The sequence below is a fragment of the Vespa velutina genome, chromosome 4, assembly GCF_912470025.1.
Source record: "Vespa velutina chromosome 4, iVesVel2.1, whole genome shotgun sequence".
Classification (NCBI taxonomy): domain Eukaryota; kingdom Metazoa; phylum Arthropoda; class Insecta; order Hymenoptera; family Vespidae; genus Vespa; species Vespa velutina.
The window spans coordinates 7261036-7282629 of record NC_062191.1 but is presented as its reverse complement, the minus strand read 5'-3'; the positions used below and the strand labels follow the sequence as shown (position 1 = coordinate 7282629).

Below are 21594 nucleotides of genomic sequence, written 5' to 3'. Positions count from 1 at the left end.
ATAAATTATTTTTATTTCACTGATAACTATTATCAAATAAGAGACAATAGTTAATCTGCCACTGAAAATAAAGGCGTTTTAAAGGATTGCAAATATAAAATTGATCATATAAACATTCGCAAAAGTTATTACAGTTATTATATTTCATACATATGTGACACTGTCTAAGAAATACTATGCGAGTAAGATAGATACATTTGATTATCAGTAAAATGAAGCAATCAATGAACATGATATAAAAATGAATTAGTATATTAGAAAATGAAGATGTTCTTAATTATTTATTGTGCTATATATATTACCGCATAGATTCATTTGTTGCTCTAAACCATGACTTAATTCCAAAATTATATGCAAATTCAAAAATATTGACAACCGCTAATGAAACACATTATTTTACAATTATACAATATAATAGAATTCATGTGACGTCCTTAATACTGAACGCTTATTTAAAATATGATCAATCATACATCTTGTCTTATTTACAAGTAAATTTGATTAATTCACTGCATAATGTCACTGTTCCTGATTAATATCTATTAATGCTATTTTTTTTAATATAAAGAAATAATTATAAAATGATGCGATAGTATATAGTCCATTATCCTGAAAAAATATTGATTATAAGTTATCGAATATAAGTACAAAGTCCATTTGAAAGAATAAACATAAATCTAATTGTGGAGCATTTATGTGGCTAACGTCTTAACCTTGTATTTTGCATCTTCGAGCAATGTACAAAATTTATACATATAAATTAATATTATATAAGAGAAAATATAAGAAAGATGTAACATGGGTATGATAAAGCAGATAAAAGTATGAAAAATCTATGCAAAAAGAAATTATATAAATAAGGTTACTATAAGGATAAATTACATATGCCTTAGAAAAAGGAATTAGATTTAACTAAGTAATCGAGGTATCCTTGGAAAATTATCCTGTTATAATCTAATATAACATTGAAAAGCAAATAAAATAAATGAACAAAAATTCAGAAACAAATGTTAAAATTGCATTTTCTTGCACTATATTCTGTGAACAAAGACCAATCTTAAAGCTATAGCAATGATATGAACACTTATTATTAAAATGAAATCATTTAACTTTAGTTATAATTGAATTAATTCAATTTAGTTAAATAAATGAATAGATATATTCGTAAAAATTATGTTTTAGTGTACAAGATCGCATCGTTGCGGAGAACGACTTTTGTAAAGAAATTTTTTTTTATAAGAACAATAGCGTAATGAGTATCATTTGTTTTTTTAACAATATGTATATCCTTGATAAAATTTTATACCTGCGTTTTAATAAGTATTCTATATTATCTTGGCTTTAAGGTAAGCTAAACCCATATCTTATAATCATGATTCTCTAAGTAGCACAAAATCTTTATCTAAGCGGACACGATGAAATAGAGGTTAAAGATGTTAATGAAGAAGGTCCGGAACTAAGATTGAGCCTGTCTAACTCCTCGTCCGCTTTGTTATTCTTCAAATCTTGTTGTGTATACAAGAACTTATTCCATTCATCGCTTCTCGGATATGCCAAATGCTGTGATCAAATATAGTAAGTAGTATTACAGTAAATATAGTAATAGTAATTAATTATGAACGCATTGATTTTATCGAAATTATATATAAAATTTAACTCTTACCTCTGCAACATCGTAAACCCAAATTTTACCAGTGTCATCTCCGACCGTGACGTGTAAACCACTCGGTGTCCAAGAAACTCTATTCAATGCGGGATTTCCGTCGACGATGACACTAGCAGCGGGTACTTCAGTGTCCTGATTTAAATTCCAAAGATCTAATCTACCTGAATCATCAACAGCTGCAAATAATGCAGGATGAGTTGGTGACCATGCAACATCGTACACATAATCTCCGTTATGCTCGAAAGAATAAAGAGGTTTCATTTCTTTAAGACTCCACAGTTTGATGGTCCAATCGATAGAGGATGTTAAGAATAGATGAGAGAAGTCAATTCCACCTTGAACGGCATGTGTACTGATACCAGTCACCGGTCCCTGATGACCTTCAAACATCTCAACTACACCAGCTTTTGTGCCATGTCGACAGTCTGTATAAAAGGAGAAAAAAAAAACGAAAACAAAAATACCTTTAACTTTATTCAGAAGAATTCACTGTTTAAACATAGAATTGAAAAGTATGGAAAATTTACCGCCATATACGGTTCCATCTTCGCTACCAACAACAAAATTATTCACATCACCATGAGGAAAAGCCAAACAAGTAGCCGCTATTGTCTTAGACTGTTTCAAGTATAGGATCAACGTTTCCTGTGGTTGAGACAACATGTCTAAACTCCAAGAACATAGTTTACCATCCGTCGAAATGCTGATCAAATTATGTGCGTTTTGCGTTCCAACAACAGTTAAGCAATACACAGGATGCTGGAAAAAATCGATGATTGCTCTTGTAATTGAGAAATATAAAAGAATAGATATGAACAGAAATACGAATTGTAATAATACAAAATCATAGGATGAGCAATTGCAATATCTTTCCACAATGGGAACACGTAACGGGATTCTATATTATCTGTAACGGAACATAATCAAGGACAAACGTATCGTTTTCGATCGATAACCACTTTATAATTATCTTGATTGTTCCTATATATCTTAAATTTGATTGAATAATAAAAGATAGAATAACTTACGGTATGAGCGCTAGCTGACAAAGGCGTTCTTTGTACTGGCGTTCTCTTCTGTACGCGATTATCCCAGAGTACTATTTGACCGGAATAAGTACCACCCAAAATCAAATTTGGATGAAATTTCGCAAAAGTGGTCGACATTACCGGTGATTGACAATGGAAGATAAATTCTGGAGTGGATTTCTTAAATTTCGTGTTCCAAACCAAACATACACCGTCGGGATCATTCGGGGTATCGTCATTGTTGTTGTATGAGGCCGCAAGAAGTTCTGGAAACTGTGGGGACCAATCCATTGAAGTGACGCAACGATTACGCGACCATCGTTCGCAGAAGAAGGAACGATTCAACCATAATTGTTGATGGCTCTTTTCGTCCCTATGAAAATTTTCAATTGATAATATATATATATATATATATATATATATATATATATATATATATATATATATATATATATATATATATATTATAGGAGAGGAGGGGGGAGGGAGAGAAAGAGTTTGAGTGAGCTAAGAAAATTATCATCTACTTCCTTACAATCCATCCTCGCCATCCATTGTGCCGGTATAATCGGTATAAATGTCGATCGATTCACCCAATGCTCTCTCCACAATCCTACTAGTACGATCAAGAAATCGTTGAAAGTCCTCCGAGAGTATGATCATCTGCTTTTCTTCCTCGCTGAACTCGCGAACTGTTTTAAAGTTTGTGTTCATCACATAAAGAAGATATAGGACGAGTATCATTCATTCATATTTTGGCAAAATGAATTGAAAAAAGTACAACCTGAACGTACCTTCTTTCTTGGGTTTTTCTTTCTCCTTTTCTTGTTCTACCTGTGTAACAGCAGGCTGAACCTCTTTAACCTGCGGCAAACCATGTGGAAGAATTCCAGGTGGAAGCTTGCTTTGGAAGCTGTCCAAGTGTGGCAAGCTGTTCTCTTCATCTTCGGCTTGGGAATCATCAAATGTCAAAACTGTGGTGAATAAGCTGATTCCGCCACGTATATCCTAACTTCGATGGTTTCTATCTAGCTACCACTAACGTAACGGCTTGATATACTTTTTAAAACACAAATCTATCATTTATAATGTGTTATTACTTGACAACAAATTGATAACGAACTTCTTAGGGATCAAACGAAATATACTTGGACTTTTTATGCAAATCTATAATTTCTATAGTACGGTCATACTACGGTAACGACTTACATGCGCGAAGACGTAACTAGGGGAAGATCGAAAGGATCGAACAATACGTTTCACGCAACTATTTTATATTTACAAATTTGTCACGTATGCTGTCGAATATACCATGCAAGGATTTATTTATTCATGACAAATAGGACAACGTTAAAAGGCTATTCGATATTTGCAAATCGTCGGAAGGATCGCTTCTCTTTTGTACAACATCTTAAAAAGAAATACCAAAGCGTTCAGTGAATGCCGGATTGACAAAATTTGCTATGCTGCACGAAATTAAATGAAAGAAAAGAGCATAAAAATGAAAGTAAAATTCAAATGGCATGCAGAGAAATCAAGTATGTTTGAAAGAAAGAGAGAAAAAAGTTTATCGGAGAACATCCTGTTCATCACGATTTGTGAATTCAAAACATAAATATTCTCCTTTTATTTTTTGCAACTTTCTTGTTACAATGTCTCTCCACCCTTCGTCAACATGCAATGTCATCAATGTGAAGTTCGAGGCAACAATGTTAGATTGCACGTAACGTTAAATGATATGTTGATTAATAATTAATTATGTCGCTCTTATATATGTTTTATAGGCAATAAACAATGCTGTTCTTTTGAAAAAATATTTGAAAAGGAGAAAAGGATGCAGAATACGTAGTTTATTTTCGAAATATTTTGAAGAAAATTATTATGTCGAATGCCAAATAAGTTTCGAACATATCGTAAGATACAAACGTAAGAGTCGAACGTATTTATTAACGCAACTTCCTAAGCCTCATGCAGCATCAATGAAATATATATTTTCTACATTAGAAAACATTTTAATCTTCGATGATAATAAAATATAAATTAGTTGATGCGAATTAGCTAATTGGAATATTTTATTTCAAACGGTGGTTCTATAGTTCTAATTAATTAATTATTAACTATACTCTAATTAGTTAATAATTCTAATTAATTAATAATACTGAAAATAATGATAACACATGCATTGTTATAACGAAAAGGACCACTGTTTTAAACGGATGAATTATTCTCTGAATATGCTGAGAATGAGGAAAATCAATCGAACGAAATAAACTCTTAATCCAATTAAAATCGTAACTAAAATAATATAATCACTATCTATATATATATATATATATGTGCATGCGTGATACATAAAAAGCGAATTTGGCTGCGTTTAATCATAGAAGTCAACGACAGTTATTTAATAATACAACTCATCAAGCAATTTTGAGTAGTACTAGCAGCGATTCCCTCCTTTATTTTTGTTTTGGTGCACATGAGGCAAAGATGATAAATCTTTTATGTCAAAATAAGAAAAAGATTGCGTGAAAAATTATTTTTCTATGTAACTTTATGAAAGTAAATAAATAAAAGTAGTCGACATTTATTGGTGATTAAATTAGGTAGTGTTAATCATCTTTAGAGAGGATTACCTACCTGTAAATTCGTCCTCCCATTCTAAACCTGGATTTAGATTGTACTCGTCTTGAAGGAGGGAAAAGAAAACGTCAATCAATTTCGTATCTTATTTTGAATATTGTTTGTAGATATGTATTTTTATTCATGTCTTTGATAGAAAATCATTGATGCGAATAAGAAAAATAATTTTATTATACGGGAATATATCACTATATATTCCCGTTATAGGAAAGCTCATGATTTATAATATTTAAAAACGCATCAATGATTTGTCTAGAAAGATGAGACGATCGAATTTGATGAGTCAGCATTAACATATCTATCACATGCACATACTGCTCCGTTATCGAAACTATTGTTTCTTCTGCATAATTCGTATTAAAAAATGTTAAAAATATCAATAAGCATGATTTGAGTACAATTTAATAGTTATATCACTCCAAGTAAAATGACATTCGAATCTTTAGATATGAAATTGAAACGAAAATTTATTAAAGCTGCTACAAAATTTTGATAATTGATACCCTTATACCGCTTTTGTTGTCTGTGTATGTGTATATATATATATATATATATATATACATACATATATATATACATATATATATACATATATATATACATATATATATATATATGTGTGTGTGTATATATATAACCCCAAAATGTTCGTAATGCTTTTGTATTATGCAGAGAATCCGCTGAACACGTTTATTCTTCTCGAGGAAATGGGATACTATTAAATTAATATCGTATAAACTCAGTATCTGCGAATTCTGGAAAGGACTGCAAGAAGCTTTCATAGCAACAAAAATTAAGGCAAGCGAGGATTCATAAATGTTAAACAACATTTTAATGTAAAATACTGACATCTCCGACTACTGATTGAAATCATGATAATGTTGGATAATCGTTCGAATATCGATATTAAAGAATATGTTTCGAATAATGTTCACATTTGAATAAATACGTCCGAAAGTATGAGTTGAAAAAAGAAAAAAAAAAAAAAAAAAAAAAAAAAAGAATTCGATCCGAATCATCCGTAGTCCCTTAACGCGAAAATTCACTTATTAATTTTGTTGCTACGTCGTCTTCGCAAGACCGTAAATGTTAAAGAAAAAGCGGTATTTTACGACATTAATAATGGATTTCTTAATCTATTTCTTTAAGCAACATTAATTAGACTGCTGCATCGCTAAAAAGCTTAAGCCACAGAATTGTATCGAGTGGATATAAATGTCCAGTGTATTGTGTTAATCGTTTCGTTAAAATGGGTTTGTACTTATGGGAGGTGAAAAGTGAAAGTTAATCGTAAGGTCTAACGAAACCTCAACCGTACTAGATCCATTCCCGTGTTAGTCAGTTTAGTCCAAAGCCAAGAAAAACCGACCGAGATAAATAATAGCGCGCCGAGAACTCTGGAAGGTGCGTTAAGTTGTGACAAGATTTGCCAATGGATATTCACTTTGTACAAAACTTTATAAAATTTCTGATAATTGCACATATCAAATGCGTGAATTTTAAATAGTAAAATCAAAATTAATGATCCATCATACGTATATAAAATATAGTTTTCAAATAATATTTCATTTAGATTAAAAAATATTGTTCTATTCACATTAGGTATTAGGATTTTTTTTATCTCGGTATACCTGCAAATATGATGTAATATCTTGATTCAACTCGATTCAGATACTGGTCTAGGAGTTGTAATATTTCAAAAATTCAAAATAATGTTTATAGATCCATCCAATCATAATAAATATTATATTGCTTGAGAGTCGGGATGTCAGATAATTATTCGAAAAGTAATACCTGGAAATATATTCAACAAAAATATATATGCATCCAATTAAATAAAAAAAAAGAAAAAATAAATAAATTTAAAAAAAAAAAAACAGAAAGAAACTAACAATATACAAAAGCGTTCCATAAGAGAGCGGAGATCTTTGAGGGTCTGGGTGGAGAGTTGTCTTGCTAGTCTATCTCAATTTTTATTTTATTCAAAACATGATGTATCGCATCATGTTCAAAATATTTAGCCTGTGATTGAAAAATGAAATAAGAAAGGAAATATGATAGAATAAGAGAAAGAGAGATAGAGAAAGAGAAGAAATAACAGAGAAACGGGAAAGAGAGCGTATTCTCCATAATATTTTTTATCTTACATTACTATTATATATTTCTGCGTTTTTATAATAATAATAAATATATGAATTTTTGTTGAAAGATCTTACCTTAGAAAAGACATATCTTTAACAAGACTAATTTTGTGCTAATTCATTAAATGTTTAACGACAACCCGTACTATTTATAACTATCATCTAACTAAAATTGAAAATATTCGATTCACTTATGCCAATCGTTTTACGTATATAATTTATCTTTGTATATAATGAACTGAGTGAAGCTAAACCTACATCTGAACCTAAGCTCACTGAAAACCAAGAGAAATCATAACTTACCGTAATAGTCGAATGCATGAGCTGAGAAGGGAAGGTAAAAAATAGTACTTAGTTACGGTTTTTTAAGAATGCACTATGCTAATTAAATACCTCTCTACACTCAGATCAATTAGCGTTTCAAAATTAAACAATTCACAAATCATATCTTGTGAAACCAAAGAGATCGGAATATACTATGCAAATTCCTAAATTTAGAATAGGACTAATATAGATATTGCTTGAAATGTGTTTTTTCGTGCTGTAACGCTATTGTGTCGAAGTAACGAAATTATACTTGTTAAAAGCATTTTTTCTTCGCATCGTAAAATATGAATTGTTATATCAAAACAACTTTATATATAATTTTGTTATTGCAGACAACAATTATCGTTACAGCTACTATTTAGTGGAAAGTCTAGAAAGAAAAAGTAATAACGAAACGTTCAAAAGGACATCCTAAGTAACGCTGAATGTAGTTAGGTGGTTATAATTTGTAAACTTTTTTACTGTGCTATTTTTGATTCCTACGAGTAAGAGGAAACATACATATTCAATATATCCGAATGCATAACTACGTTTTTGTTAACGATTTGCTATTTTATCGTATTCGAAGCGTTTCTTTTAGACCCGCTACAATTTTTTAAAGATTAACGAAACTTCTCACGAATTTATGAGTTCTATCTTATGGATAAAAAAATTTCGCGTTTAAGCACGACTCAATAATCGTTTGTATATTAATAAGCATCTTAAGCCAGATTCATACTTGCGTGCAGCGCAAGCACAGGTGACCATCTCCGAGTAAATATTGCATAGAATAAGATATACAAATTTTACATCATCATGCGTAATGCCGTAATTAAAACATGAAGAAAAAAAAAAAAGAAAAAAGAACAGAAATACGAGAACAGTTTTTTTTTTATGGAACTTTCCGCCGCTTTTACAAATATGAATTGGCCTTTTCAATATCTCACTTACATCCCTTGTCACACTTGCGCTCACCCCCCAAGTTTCTCCGATAAATTCATTAAACATATTTTTATGAATATTTTTAAATACTTGTTGCGACTCTAGTTACGAATTAAGTAAGCGGGATATATGGTGAACATTATAACACGGCAATGTAAATAGCCACTATTAATTATAACCTAAATAAAAGAGATTTTGTGAACGTCCAAATATGTATCACTAATGTTTCGTGCTTTGAAGGTCATTTAAAGTTTCCCATGTTGATAAATAAATGCATAATTATCTCCGAGCTGGTTAAATCGATACACTCGTATCGAGATAATGATTTTATCGCGACGTATGTTTTCACAACAAACTTCGTTTAAAGTTAATGTATCATGTAAAACTATAATATCTGTTAGTATATTATTAAACTAAACTATTTCAAGCATGTGATAGAAGCTTTTTTGTATGCAAGCGACTCATGATCTGTACGTGGAAATATTGTTTGTAATGCATATAATTTTTTTTATCTAAATTATCTATCATAAAGCTATATATCAGAATAAAAAAACAAAAAAAAAAAAAAAAAAAAAAATAAAATAAAATAAAATAAAAGAAATTAACCATCTTGTCTCGAATTCCCATGTACAGTTTTGACAATATATTTAGGGTTGTAGAATCGATAGGATTTGAAAGTAATGTATATGTTCTTTGTGATATCTATAAAGACAAATTTAAAGTACGTTTGAATATATAAATAAAATAATGATATGTAATCGTGATAATCAGCAGAGCAGTGTTCAAAGCACAAAGCACACATAAACTTGACTCTACATCCCTTCTCTTATAACGCGGACAGCGACATATCTACCTCTATAATATATCGTTGTACAACAATTATGGAAGGGTATTAAAAAAGTAGACAGAACATACATAGGTAGTTTGGTGCAGACCCACCTTTCCTGGGACGCCACCAGTCAGTCTCAAAGTAGCCTGCGGAGCAAGAGTGAGTTGGTGTTGTTGTTGAACAGGAGGAGTAGATGGTGTATTCGGAAGAAGATTTGGACAGTCCTTGTGTCCAATATGGGTTGATTTGACCAATTGTGTCGCAAAGACAAGGGAATGCGCGTTTAATAATGCCGCAAGATCAGTTAGATTAAACAACGCACATGAGCGATGTGAAATTTTAGATACGTTTTTCGAAAAAGCTGCCAAAATTAAAAATTATTCTTTATATCTATAGAAATTTTTATGTATCTCAAAATTTTGTGTATATAACTTGTACCATCACAGTAAAGTAGGTGGTATAAAAACGTGTCAAGTATTTAGATTATTTATATTAAAATAATTTTTTTTTTCGCAATGTAATAAATTAATAATAATTAAACATAGAACACAAATGTGCGGGCTAACTGAATTTGCGGTATAACAAACAAACAAAATTAGGAAAGAGGACCTCCACCACCAGAAGTACCATATCAATCATACCCTGATCTATTGTTAGCTAAACTATTATACCCATTATGTTCACCAATTATTTGTTACACATATAACCTAATGATCTGTACAAATTATTAAGATCCTGTATTATTGTAATAGGCTTAAATGCAAAGAAATCTCTCAATTTTTATTTATTATTCAATATTTCAATTACGGAGTTTAATGTTATTTATATATAACATTTGTTTTCATTGGTATTATTTCAAAAAATGCTGCAAGATTTTTTATCTCTGTTAAAAACTATTAAAAAGAGTGAATAAAAATTTGTTAAAGTAAGATAAAAATGTATCATATTATATTTTTTTTAATAGATTAGTTTTATGTTATACATAAAAACACATTTATGAATATGTAAGTTTCCTCGCAAGTTAAAGATAATTAAGTAAACATAATATAAAATAAGTAAACTAAATCTTAATATTATCACAATAAAAAGAAAATAAAAAGACAAATTGTATCAACACGATTAATCACATTATATATTCCATTAACTATTGAAAATCTGTTAATGTTTATATGGTTGAATTTGTTAGGACATATTATACCAAAGGTAGTTATTTTGGATATAACATATCTTCATACACCACCCACTTTACCATATTACATAAATTTATATATGAATATTTGTAATGTATCAAATACTAAAAACACATATTTTACTAAGTTATCGCGAATACTATATGCGTATTTAATCAATAATAATTATTTTATAATAATTTTACTTTTACATTACTTTTAAATAAAAAAATTAATTTTCAATTTAATTTTTCTTTATCATCCTAACAAAATAGTGATGTATTTCAGTCTTACCATATGATAATATTACCGTTCTTAAAAAATGTTTTGTGTTGTCTATGAACTAATATCTTTCATAAAGTATGAGTGAAACATAAAACATAGTGCATAAAATAAATAGATTAAGAAACCTGGACTCACCGTCGTGAGATGTATGCGTTGTTTGAACTGTTTGAGTTTGTTTACTATAGACAACAGGCTCCTTTGGTGGAATATTGGTATTAGCAACAGAAACAATGGTCAGTTCTCTTGGTTTCCTTCGCCCAGTACTATATATACCAAAAAAATCAATATAATGTAACATTTAATTCATAATATCTATTATAGATTTATATTAATATAAATACCTCTGTGTTGAATTTATGCTAGATGGCTGTAAACTTGCATCTGGCGTAGCATTAGCACTTTGCTCTGGTGTCAAAGAATTCATGCTAGATAAACTGGACAATACGTCTGCAAATAATGAACATTTTTAGAATTCTTAGTTGATTAATATATATTATGATAATTTTTAGTTCTATACTTAGATGTTTCAGTACTTAATTTCTAGTAAAACATTCTATGTACCTGATACTGGTGCCATTCCCAAAGAAGAAAGCATGGCATCAATTTCTTTACGATGATCTTTGTCAGCACCTGCTGCACGTACCGTAGCTTCTTCAACCTATTATAGAAAATTCATGGTAAGAATATACAAATATTTTTAAATTTAAAGCACTTTAAAATAAACAGATATAATGCAATTATCACTATCATATATAATCTTACATCTTTTTGCTCTTTTTCTCTTCTTCGCCTTTCTTTTTCCTCTCTAATAGCTTGAAGTTTGGCCTTTTTTCTTTCTAGTTCGGCTTTTCTATCGGACATCATTTTGATTGCTGGCTATTGTAAAAAATAAAGATTACTATATAATAATTTAAGTAAATAAAAAATATAAGAAATATTAAAACATATGTTATATAGTTAATGTTTAGACTTTCAATTAATGTAACGAAATATCGACTTTCTTTTCAAAATAGTAGTACACGCGTTATTGATTTATCTTTGGATGACGTCATTTTCTGCTAAGGCTTTGAATATAATGTTAAGTGAGTTTCGAGGGCAAGCTAATTTTACGTAGTTACGAACTAAGGACTTTATTCATTAATAGAAATATATGTATGTATCCTCAAATGGGATAGATTAATTAGTATTCAAACGAGATAAAGTATCGAACGATGAACATATTCGAAGGTTGCACTTATCAATGCAATATAACGAAGTGGATATATTCTACATCGTAAATATAAAAATGAAAGATATATTATCTTCACCTTTGTCACGGAATTAGATACGAAACCAAGAAAAATGAAGTAATAATGATTAAAATATACTACATCCTCTAAACGACACACCCGCCATATAAATTTTGGACACCGCGACTGAATTCTTCCTTCTCGTTCGTAAGTCGACAATCAGCGCCTCTATAGTCATAAAACAAAAGATAGTTTTATCACATGGTAACACGTGGCGCTGCGTTCGCTTTGCAAACGAATCATTTTAATAATTGATCTTTAATTTTTATTTGTTTTATTGTTAATTTAGTAAAGAAGTAATACGATTATTTAAGTTGTTCGGTCAGTATCATATTATATATGATAAACAGTTTCTACTTTAGATTAATTCGTTAGAATATAATCAGGAACTGACATATTCATGTCATGTTGGAGATAAAAGTTTGTGTAAAAAGAAAAAATTGTACAAAAAGATAGAATAGAAAGTTCATAATTATTTCATATTATTTATAATCTATTATAATTTTCATATAGTTTGTATTGTCTCATTATGATTGTGTGCCCGTAGTTGACTTGATGAAATTGCTATTTTTTCTCTAACCTCAAGTTTTAAAGTTCGCGCGTTAAAAAGTACATTACATATCTGCATGGTATAATTAAATGCACGAAAATAATTTTTCGCAGTTCTCTTCAGTTTTAAACGGTTTTCAAAGTCAATCATGATAACGGAAATACACAGCTGAACGTGATTCGATTTTGAAATTTATGAAGAATAGTGTAAAATAATGTGTGTAGTGTATAAATGAAGTTCAAGCGAAGAAATTCAAAACTCTGGATGCAATATTCACGTCATACGAGTTTCATCAATCACACGGCAAAGATTTATTCAAGAATTTTAGGTAAATTATCTTATTTTCTTGAACATTTATTTCTTTTAATTTGGCATAAGGACTTTTATTGGAATTCATTATATCCTTCTTACTTTGATTTCTTTTGTAATAATTATATATATATATATATATACATATATATATATATATATATATATAAGTTTTTTTATATGACTCTACAGATATTTTGCTATGTATATCTTTAAAGAAAATATTTCTATAGCGTAAAAGTAGAAGTAGAAGAAAATGTAGTTTTATTATATGTATATATAAACATACACATCAATACTTGTATGTACATAAGTACATATATGTATATTGCATACTGGTACTATGCAAAGTTCTCGTTACTTGTATCACAAATTGAACGACTTTCTGATACCGACGACGCTGCACTTTGATTTTTATCTTTGGCGCCAATCGTAAGGAGGCGGTATATTCGTTTTCCCTCTATCGTGCTGACCTTTTGAAAACCTTTCGAGTAGAACATTTTAAAGATGTTGACTACAAAAATTGGTTTTGAATAAGAATAAAATAAAAAAACGAAATATATTTATTAATGCGATATATACGTAATTTATAATCAGAGATCATAAAATCAAATAAATCAATGTGGATATTAGTATGGTAGTAAATCCAGAAAGTATCTTGATATTAATGTTACGACAATACGTGGGTAGAGCTAAAAGAAGGTAATAAAGAATTTGATCTTTGAAGACTAAGCTCGCGTGATACTTCGTACTGGCTTTGCGTGTCGAAGTTCGCTTTACTTTATGGAATAGAATATACCTACATATGTATGTATTTATGTAGAATACATATGTATGAAAATGATTAAGACGGTGAATTTATTATTTTCTTATATATATATATATATATATATATATATATATATATATATATATATAAGATTTTATACTAATTTTATACTATTATATATATATAATAGTATAAAATTACTCGCTCTATTTAACCTCTGCTATTTTTATCGCTTTGTCAATTGACAATTGAAGATTCTCAAAAGAACATCCGACTGTTAATCTTTCATTTTGAAGAATCTTATGGTTTTATCAGGAATTTCTCTGCATTCTTTTATTCTCGATTAAAAGCAGTAATAGAAAATTGAAAAAAAGAAAGAACGAAAATAATTCGTAAAATGGTGAAAAGCAACTTTTGTTCGTGTCATCGATCCTCGCGTAAAGTTCTTTGGAGTACTGTAAAATAGTCGTCGAGATTGAGATGCAAAAGGCTAATGGAAAACGCGAAACGGTACACGGTAATAGAAGATTCGAATCTTGGAAATGAGATCAATCCGTGAGAAAGAGAGAGAGAGAGAGAGAGAGAGAGAGAGAGAGAAAGAGAGAGAGAGAGAGAGAGAGAGAGAGAGAGTTTCCAGGTGACACGGTAGTAAGGAGAAAATTGCACTCGTTCGTATGATTACTGATGTCAGATAAATATTGGCCAAGTTACTCCTTAATATTTCTATATTCTTTTTTTAACGGTTTTTCTCTTGAAAAAAATAGTACGTTATAAATATCGTGGTAGACAATATACCGGAATAAATTTTCAAACGACGTATCGATTCCTTTAAGCTTTGTTATAACTGAAATAGTACTCCGTTCGAATAATAATAAGAAGTTTCTCTAAAGCTTCGAGTAATGTCATTCGACATAATTGAAACGACAGAGATCAGTGTTTCGGTTTGGCCAAAGAGCATTCGTGGGTCGTTGCATTTATATGTTCCTTCCAGTCCAACACCACTTCGCCGCCCCTTCGATGAAAATGTCGCGCGAGAGACATAAACTTGGTATCCATTAGGCGCTCTCTGCTTACGAAATGTTTCACAGAAATACGTTGCCGCGGTATTCAGTCGACGTTATTCGCAACGTGGCAAGTTAGATTTAGGGTTTCCCCCTTCCTTCCATATCGCACTGAAATTTCTACTCACCCACGTTGGGTATATCCATATAATCTATCTTCCGTGAATCTTGTTTGCTATATATGTAACTGAGAAAGTTTTGCGACGTAGGTTAAAGTTTTGGTAGATTTACAGAATCTCAAATTCGTATCCGCGTAATCGGATCTAGGGGTCCTCTCTCTGTTTCTGTCTCTCTTCTCTGGTCAAACGAGTAAAAGGGCAGCCTTGTCAACGGGGTTTTCGACTCGCGGAAGAGTAGGCGGGTTACTGCTTTAGGATAAAGTACGGATGAACGTTGAGCGGCTAGACTGGGAGGGATGAAAGTGACCTCATCGCATTCACCGCAGACTCGGCTGCCTGATGAACCAGCAGGTGCATCCGTGCAGGAACTGAGAACCAGAAAGCAAAGTTCTTGCAATACATCCCTTGCTTTCTCGCCGTATATGTTTTAAACCTTCGTACTATTTATTCCCCTTTAAATCGTACCATCGTCTACCACGAGAGAAAAAAAGAGAAAAAGAAATTTCCGTCTTATTATTATTACTTTTCGAGAAGTGATACAAAAAATACATATCTTGAAAAGTTATTGCACTTGTCGTCGATTTCAAACGAATGAATGACCGAATATTCTCAAATAAATTTGCCCGTGCTAATTCGTAAAAGACTCGTATACTTGGAATCGTTTGTCTCACGACTCTGTAAAATCAATAATACCAGTACGAATTTCTCTCTGACGATGACGCGAAGGAGACTCGTAAAGTTGGCATTATATGGCTTTAAAGTTTGTCAATGTTTGGTAGTATCGTATCGTTCGCTTTTAGTTTATTTCTCGATATCAGATAATACTATTAAAGGGGAGCTATGTTTTGGATACTCGACGTGATTTCCATTACATATATTCTGTATTTGAGTACTCTGGAAGTTCGAACGCTCGGAGAATCGCATTTGATTCGTTCAAATAATTGGTTGTGAATCGATCACTCCTTTCTCTCTGTCTGTCTCTCTCTCTCTCTCTTTCTCTTTATCTTTCTCTTTCTCTCTCTCTCTCTCCCTTTCATTTTCTTTCTCATGAATATAATTCCAAGATGCAGACTGAAAATGGCCCCAAAAGGATACCGCAATTCCTTACATTCAAACGAAAATATCTTTCCGAACACGAAGTGTTGCCAACTCGGCAAGATTCCGAATCGTTATGGATGTTTGTTAGCACGTAGAGAATTCTACTTATCAATCCAGGATTAGTACGCATCCTTGCACACACGTTATCCTAGCTAATGCTCCCGTAATGAACGTTACTCATCAGCATGCAACGGCATTATCCCGGTACGAATATCGTGGCCCATTAATATCTGCTTCCCGATACGTGGATTATATGAGTTAACTATTAAAACGAATTTGCATAATGGATAGGTGATATGCGTCACGGAAAATGTGTCATAAAAAGGAAAAAAAAAATGACTGGGTGAGTAAACGTTATTAGAAATGAGTAGATATAGTTAAACGAACGTAAAAAATTTTTTTTATACCGATGTAAGTTCTTTTCTCGTTATTATTCGTTTTTTCATTAATCCATTGATTGGTTTAAAAATATAAACGTTTCTACATTAATATTACATTTTTGTCTTTCCAAGTATTTATCGATACTTTTTCGAGAAGTTGCATGTCTAGCTGAAAAAGAAGTGATCCTAGCTTAAGTGAAATCGTTTTTGAGAAAAAGTTATCCGATAATAGGATCGAAGGTTCATCGAATAAATTCACAATTGATTCAATTTCTTAACTTTAGCTGTTACAATGATTACGCTATACATAGAGCTTCATAGTGGTACGTACTACGTAGGTACATATAAGTATAGGTATATATAACATAGATCCGTACATAGACATTCGCGTTGTCGCGACACGAATGACGATATTGAAGGAAAATACTCAGCAGAATTACTCGCGACTTGGTACGGTTACGATCGAACGTTTGCTAGGGTTCCCTCTTAAATGTAGATTTTCAACGGAAGGTAAAACTCCAGGGGTGTCATCTTTTACATCCCTTGTCTTCTTTATTTTTTTTTTTCTTTTTTCCTCTCTTTCTTCTTTTTCTCTTCTCGAAGAAAGTAGAAACGTTGTCCTCAAATGTTCTCAGTAACAGCGACAGCAGCAGTAGCGGCAGTCGTTCGTTCATGATTCTTTGGAAACGCGATAAAATTTCCTTTTTCCTTTAAGTGGTCGGTTAATTAAATTTCTTCGTCTCTTCTTTCTTCTTCAGCATCGCACCCATTATCGCAGAGACCGATTAAATTTCCTTCTTGTTCTTTCCCTCTTCGTTTTATGAGCACGTCACGTATAGTATTTTCTTTTACGTCTGCTACTGTATCTTTTTTTCTTTCCTGGTTGATTATCATTGTCTCGATGTGTAAGTTGTTCGACTTAATTATAGATATGCCATTGCTTCGATAAACTTTTTTTTTAATGTTAATATAATATATATTTACAAGATGAGATATGTAAATGGAATAACTGCGTTTTCTATAAGTGAATGAGATTAATCTTTAGGTAAAAGTAATTTTCAAGAAAATTTCTTTTTTTATCACTATACTTATCATTTTAAAGACTATAACTTTTACCTGAGAAATAATTATAAGGATAACGAAGGCAAACGAAACATTAAAATATTTATATTAAAATTGTTTTGTAAAATAAATCGTTCAAATTACCGCTGATAGTGTAATCGTTCTGTTTTTCTTGTCTTCTAATTATAGAAGTATGTAAAATAAGCTCGAGGTAACGATCGTGTAAGCGTGTATGTCGTAAAAATATCTCTGGTAGGTAATGAAGTTGTGTTCAAAGCCAGGACGATGAATGAAAAGAAGGGTGTTAGACTCGATGCATGCACGTGACTCGTTCATTCTCGTATCCCACGATCGAGTGCTTTCTTGTGACACACATAATTGCAAACGCGTATATCGACCTTGCTTCTGTTCCACAAAGAACGCGCAATTACGAAACATTGTCTGCCTAGGTGGTTACTATTTGCGATGTTAATAAAATTACTTGTCACAGAAATGAGAATAAAGAAAATTCGAGAAATTATTTAAACGTGCATAGACGTATTTTGCTCTTTAATAGGTTATTTGTAAATCGTAAAAATTGTATCCTATAAAATATGTTATTATAATATCGATAAAATTAATTCAAACATCATTTTGGATTTGGCGAACTTTTCTATATGGTATGATTTAAATGATATGTGAGCGAGAGTAACCAAGTGATTATTGATTGAATGTTGAATCCAAATAAATTACAAAGAAAGAAATAAGTTATTCCCAGAAATCTGTTATGTACAGTGAGTCATAAAGATATTTGGACAAATATTTGAAAATTGAATAATTTTTTTTGAATTAGACAAAATTCCTTGAATCTTTATATAGATACAGAACTATTTTGATCATTTCCTCAACGAAGAACATTTTTTCGTAATATTTTAAGATTCGTGACAAGAACTGGGCTCTTGGGTGATTTAGACTAGGATTCGAACTCGAACCGTTTCGTGATAGTGATTGCATAAAATAATTCATGCATTTGTAAAATCAATATAATATATTAAATACGCGAAAAATTGAAAACAAAAAAATGATTTTTGATTATATCGTAAAACTTATCATTTTAAAGATTTTTGGATTTAAATCAGATATATTTAAGACGATTAAATCTACAAAATGTATTCCTTTATATATATTCTTTTTTTATAAATACATTCGATACAAATACTGTATAATAGCTTATTTTATATTTTTTATTGGATAGAGGTACAACAGAGAATAAATTTTCTTTTTCTATTTATTTTACTAAACATATTTCATATATTAATTATCATTTGATATTTATTCCAAATTTTTATTTTTCTGTATTAATTTTTCGGTATTAATTTTTCGGTATACATTCCAAACTTTATATTTTTCTTTATTCATCTTAAAAAAAGTTATTCAATTTCAAATATTGTCTGAATATTTTTATTTATTTTTATTTACGACAACTGTATGTAAGTCTGTATTAAAGATTCGTCCGATGGATTCGTTCAATGACAATGAAATAGTCGCATCTGGACGCACGTTGTGTGATGTGCACGCACAGATACGCGAAGAAAGAAATGAGATAGACGTCCATCCAACGTAAAGGGGATGTCCGCTATTATTATCGAGAAAAATAACTCGTAAGTGAAATGTTCTCTGAATAGAGATGAACGTAGGTCGTCACGTGTCAAGACTCGTAGTACATGTACGGATTATTGATTTAGTGAAAGAATTGTAGTTCATCATTAATGACGTCTTTGTAGCAATGTTAATAATACCTTTTTCTCCCTTCTTCCCTCTCCCCTCTCTCTCTTTCTCTTTTTCGATCGTTGTTACAAAGGGATCAATCTAGCATACTTAAAATGATCGTGGTTGAAAGTTTCTTCCTCTAAATGGGCGTACAACGTGGGCATCCTTTGTGAGAGGTAACATAAATTAAACGCGTCCTTTTAAAATTAAATGCTTTTTTATATTCGCGATGGAGGTTAAATTTATCAGGTTGAAAGTCCTTTGATTTACTCTATACTTATATATATATATATAAACGTGCACTATTCCCGGATGTGTATATATTGAAAATGATATCTGAAAAAGAAAACGAAAGGAAGAAGAAAAGTCAAAAGTTCAGACGGACGTAGATCGATAAAATTTAATATTTTACAAACAAATGTAGATGTTTCAGTATATTTTATAAAGAGATTCATCTGAATACGAAGAGTAGAAATATTTTATATAACGTGGAATCGCAAAACGACGGAAAAATTTCTTGGCACCGACAGAAAGCTAAACCGCGAATATTTATATTCGTATACGAAGATAACCGAATTTCACGAGTCCGGTATAAAAATTCGGTCAACCGATCTGGGAGCTCAAACAAACTAGGAACACGATGGTGAAGTTGTAATCAAGCCTAGATGGGTCGCATTGATTGACAATTTTCCGTGACCTCTTGCAACCTCTTTTCCCATCCCTCAGCTCCTGGAACTCCATCGAATTCACGTTTCGTTTCGTTTCTATTGCGCATAATAGAAGCAAGTGTCGTGAAGGAGAGAAAGAGAGAGAGAGATAGATAGATAGATAGATAGATAGATAGATAGATAGAGAGAGAGAGAGAGAGAGAGAGAGAGAAAGAAAGAGAGAGAGAGAGAGAGAGAGAGAGAGAGAGAGAATATGAGTGAGGTCGAGAGATAGAGAGTGGAAAGATGGTAGAAGGGGAAGTATGTCATCGAAAAATTGGAATATGGTACTCTATTCCACGTGATTCGATGTTGATCTCCGCTATTCGTCAGATGATTCATAAAAAGAGATATTTTTGCAAAAAATACTCTTCATTGTATAAAGGTATTGTCTATCGAAAGTTATTGATCACTTAATAATCAATAACTTTTCTGTGACTTTGTAAAGCTGTGACGATGTAAAATGCTTTGGTCTTTTAGATTCTAAAAAGATTCATGTTCTTTGAGTCAAGCGCAATCAAAGAAATTGCTTTTTTTTCTCATCCTTCAACGAAGCTTTCGAAAATACTAGCGCTTTAGAAATCGACGAGGGCTTTTCCTTCTCTCTTGTGCCAGTTTGCAACTTCGAACGGATACCGTAAGCCCTCTCATCAACAATAACCTCGAACAATGGATGCTCGGGATAAAATGCAAATTAGTTCATAAGTCGCAACATTAAATGATTGTCAGCTGTTAGAAGACGCCTATTGTCATGCAATATATCTCAAAGATGTACTGGTGTTGAAAGGAAAGGACGCCTTGCAAGAAAATTGTTTACTTAAGGTTATATAAAGCACATTGATTTCAAAATCATAAACGTATATCACCTCTCCTTTCTTTGTCCATTAACGTATAGTGCGTATTTTATAAGAACATTTATATTTGTAATTAGAGGGGTTATAATTAATAAATCTTGTGAATTTTGAACGAAGCATTTCTATTATAGAGCAGATTGTTTAACATAACATTCTCTAAGTATTTCCAAAATAAAGATTCTTCGTAATTATTATATAAAAATATTGTATAATTTTCAGTCTAATATATGTAATAGTAATAACGAATCCAATCGGATATTTTCTTTATTTTTAAAATATGCAAATATTATGCGTGCGTTATTCTCTTTGCCTTCTCGAATAGGTTAATTTGAAAGTTTATATTCTGAATCGGTCGACAGGTGAATCGAGAGCTTTACATCTGCTTAATTCCTTTTTCTTTACAGGCCATGACCTCTCCTCCTTCCTCACTTTACATCGAAAGATGTTAGAAGCTTCCACCAGTCGTACTCTTCAGAGAACATTTCAAATATTTACCTCGTATTCAGTATCCAGGGTATCTTATTATGCAAACAACCCACAGTTTGTTATATGAATCTTTTATAGTTAAGAGGAGAGAGGAGAAATTGTAAAATATTAGTGGATGAGAAAGAAATAAATACTATTTTTTACACATACTTTAT

General features: G+C 31.2%; 1 protein-coding gene across 38 annotated transcripts; it reads right to left on the bottom strand.

Annotated features, from left to right (window-relative positions):
• Positions 1 to 109: 109 nt before the first annotated feature.
• On the bottom strand, positions 110 to 12447 carry LOC124948960 (cytoplasmic dynein 1 intermediate chain). Of its 38 annotated transcripts, none has more exons than XM_047493337.1 (14): positions 12314 to 12447; positions 11769 to 11882; positions 11568 to 11664; positions 11348 to 11453; positions 11142 to 11269; positions 9639 to 9776; positions 7779 to 7799; positions 5332 to 5379; positions 3489 to 3668; positions 3230 to 3386; positions 2695 to 3067; positions 2194 to 2425; positions 1664 to 2091; positions 110 to 1560 (listed from the first exon to the last, which is right to left on the bottom strand). In XM_047493337.1, exons 2-14 carry the CDS (start codon positions 11868 to 11870, stop codon positions 1399 to 1401), a joined length of 2172 nt encoding a protein of 723 aa, XP_047349293.1. In that variant the 5' UTR covers positions 11871 to 11882; positions 12314 to 12447; the 3' UTR covers positions 110 to 1398. The 38 variants fall into 38 exon arrangements, with proteins under 38 accessions (XP_047349293.1, XP_047349297.1, XP_047349296.1 ...); XM_047493341.1 differs by having other exon boundaries at positions 3489 to 3644; positions 12314 to 12411; XM_047493340.1 differs by having other exon boundaries at positions 9663 to 9776; positions 12314 to 12411.
• Between the last annotated feature and the right edge of the window lie 9147 nt (positions 12448 to 21594).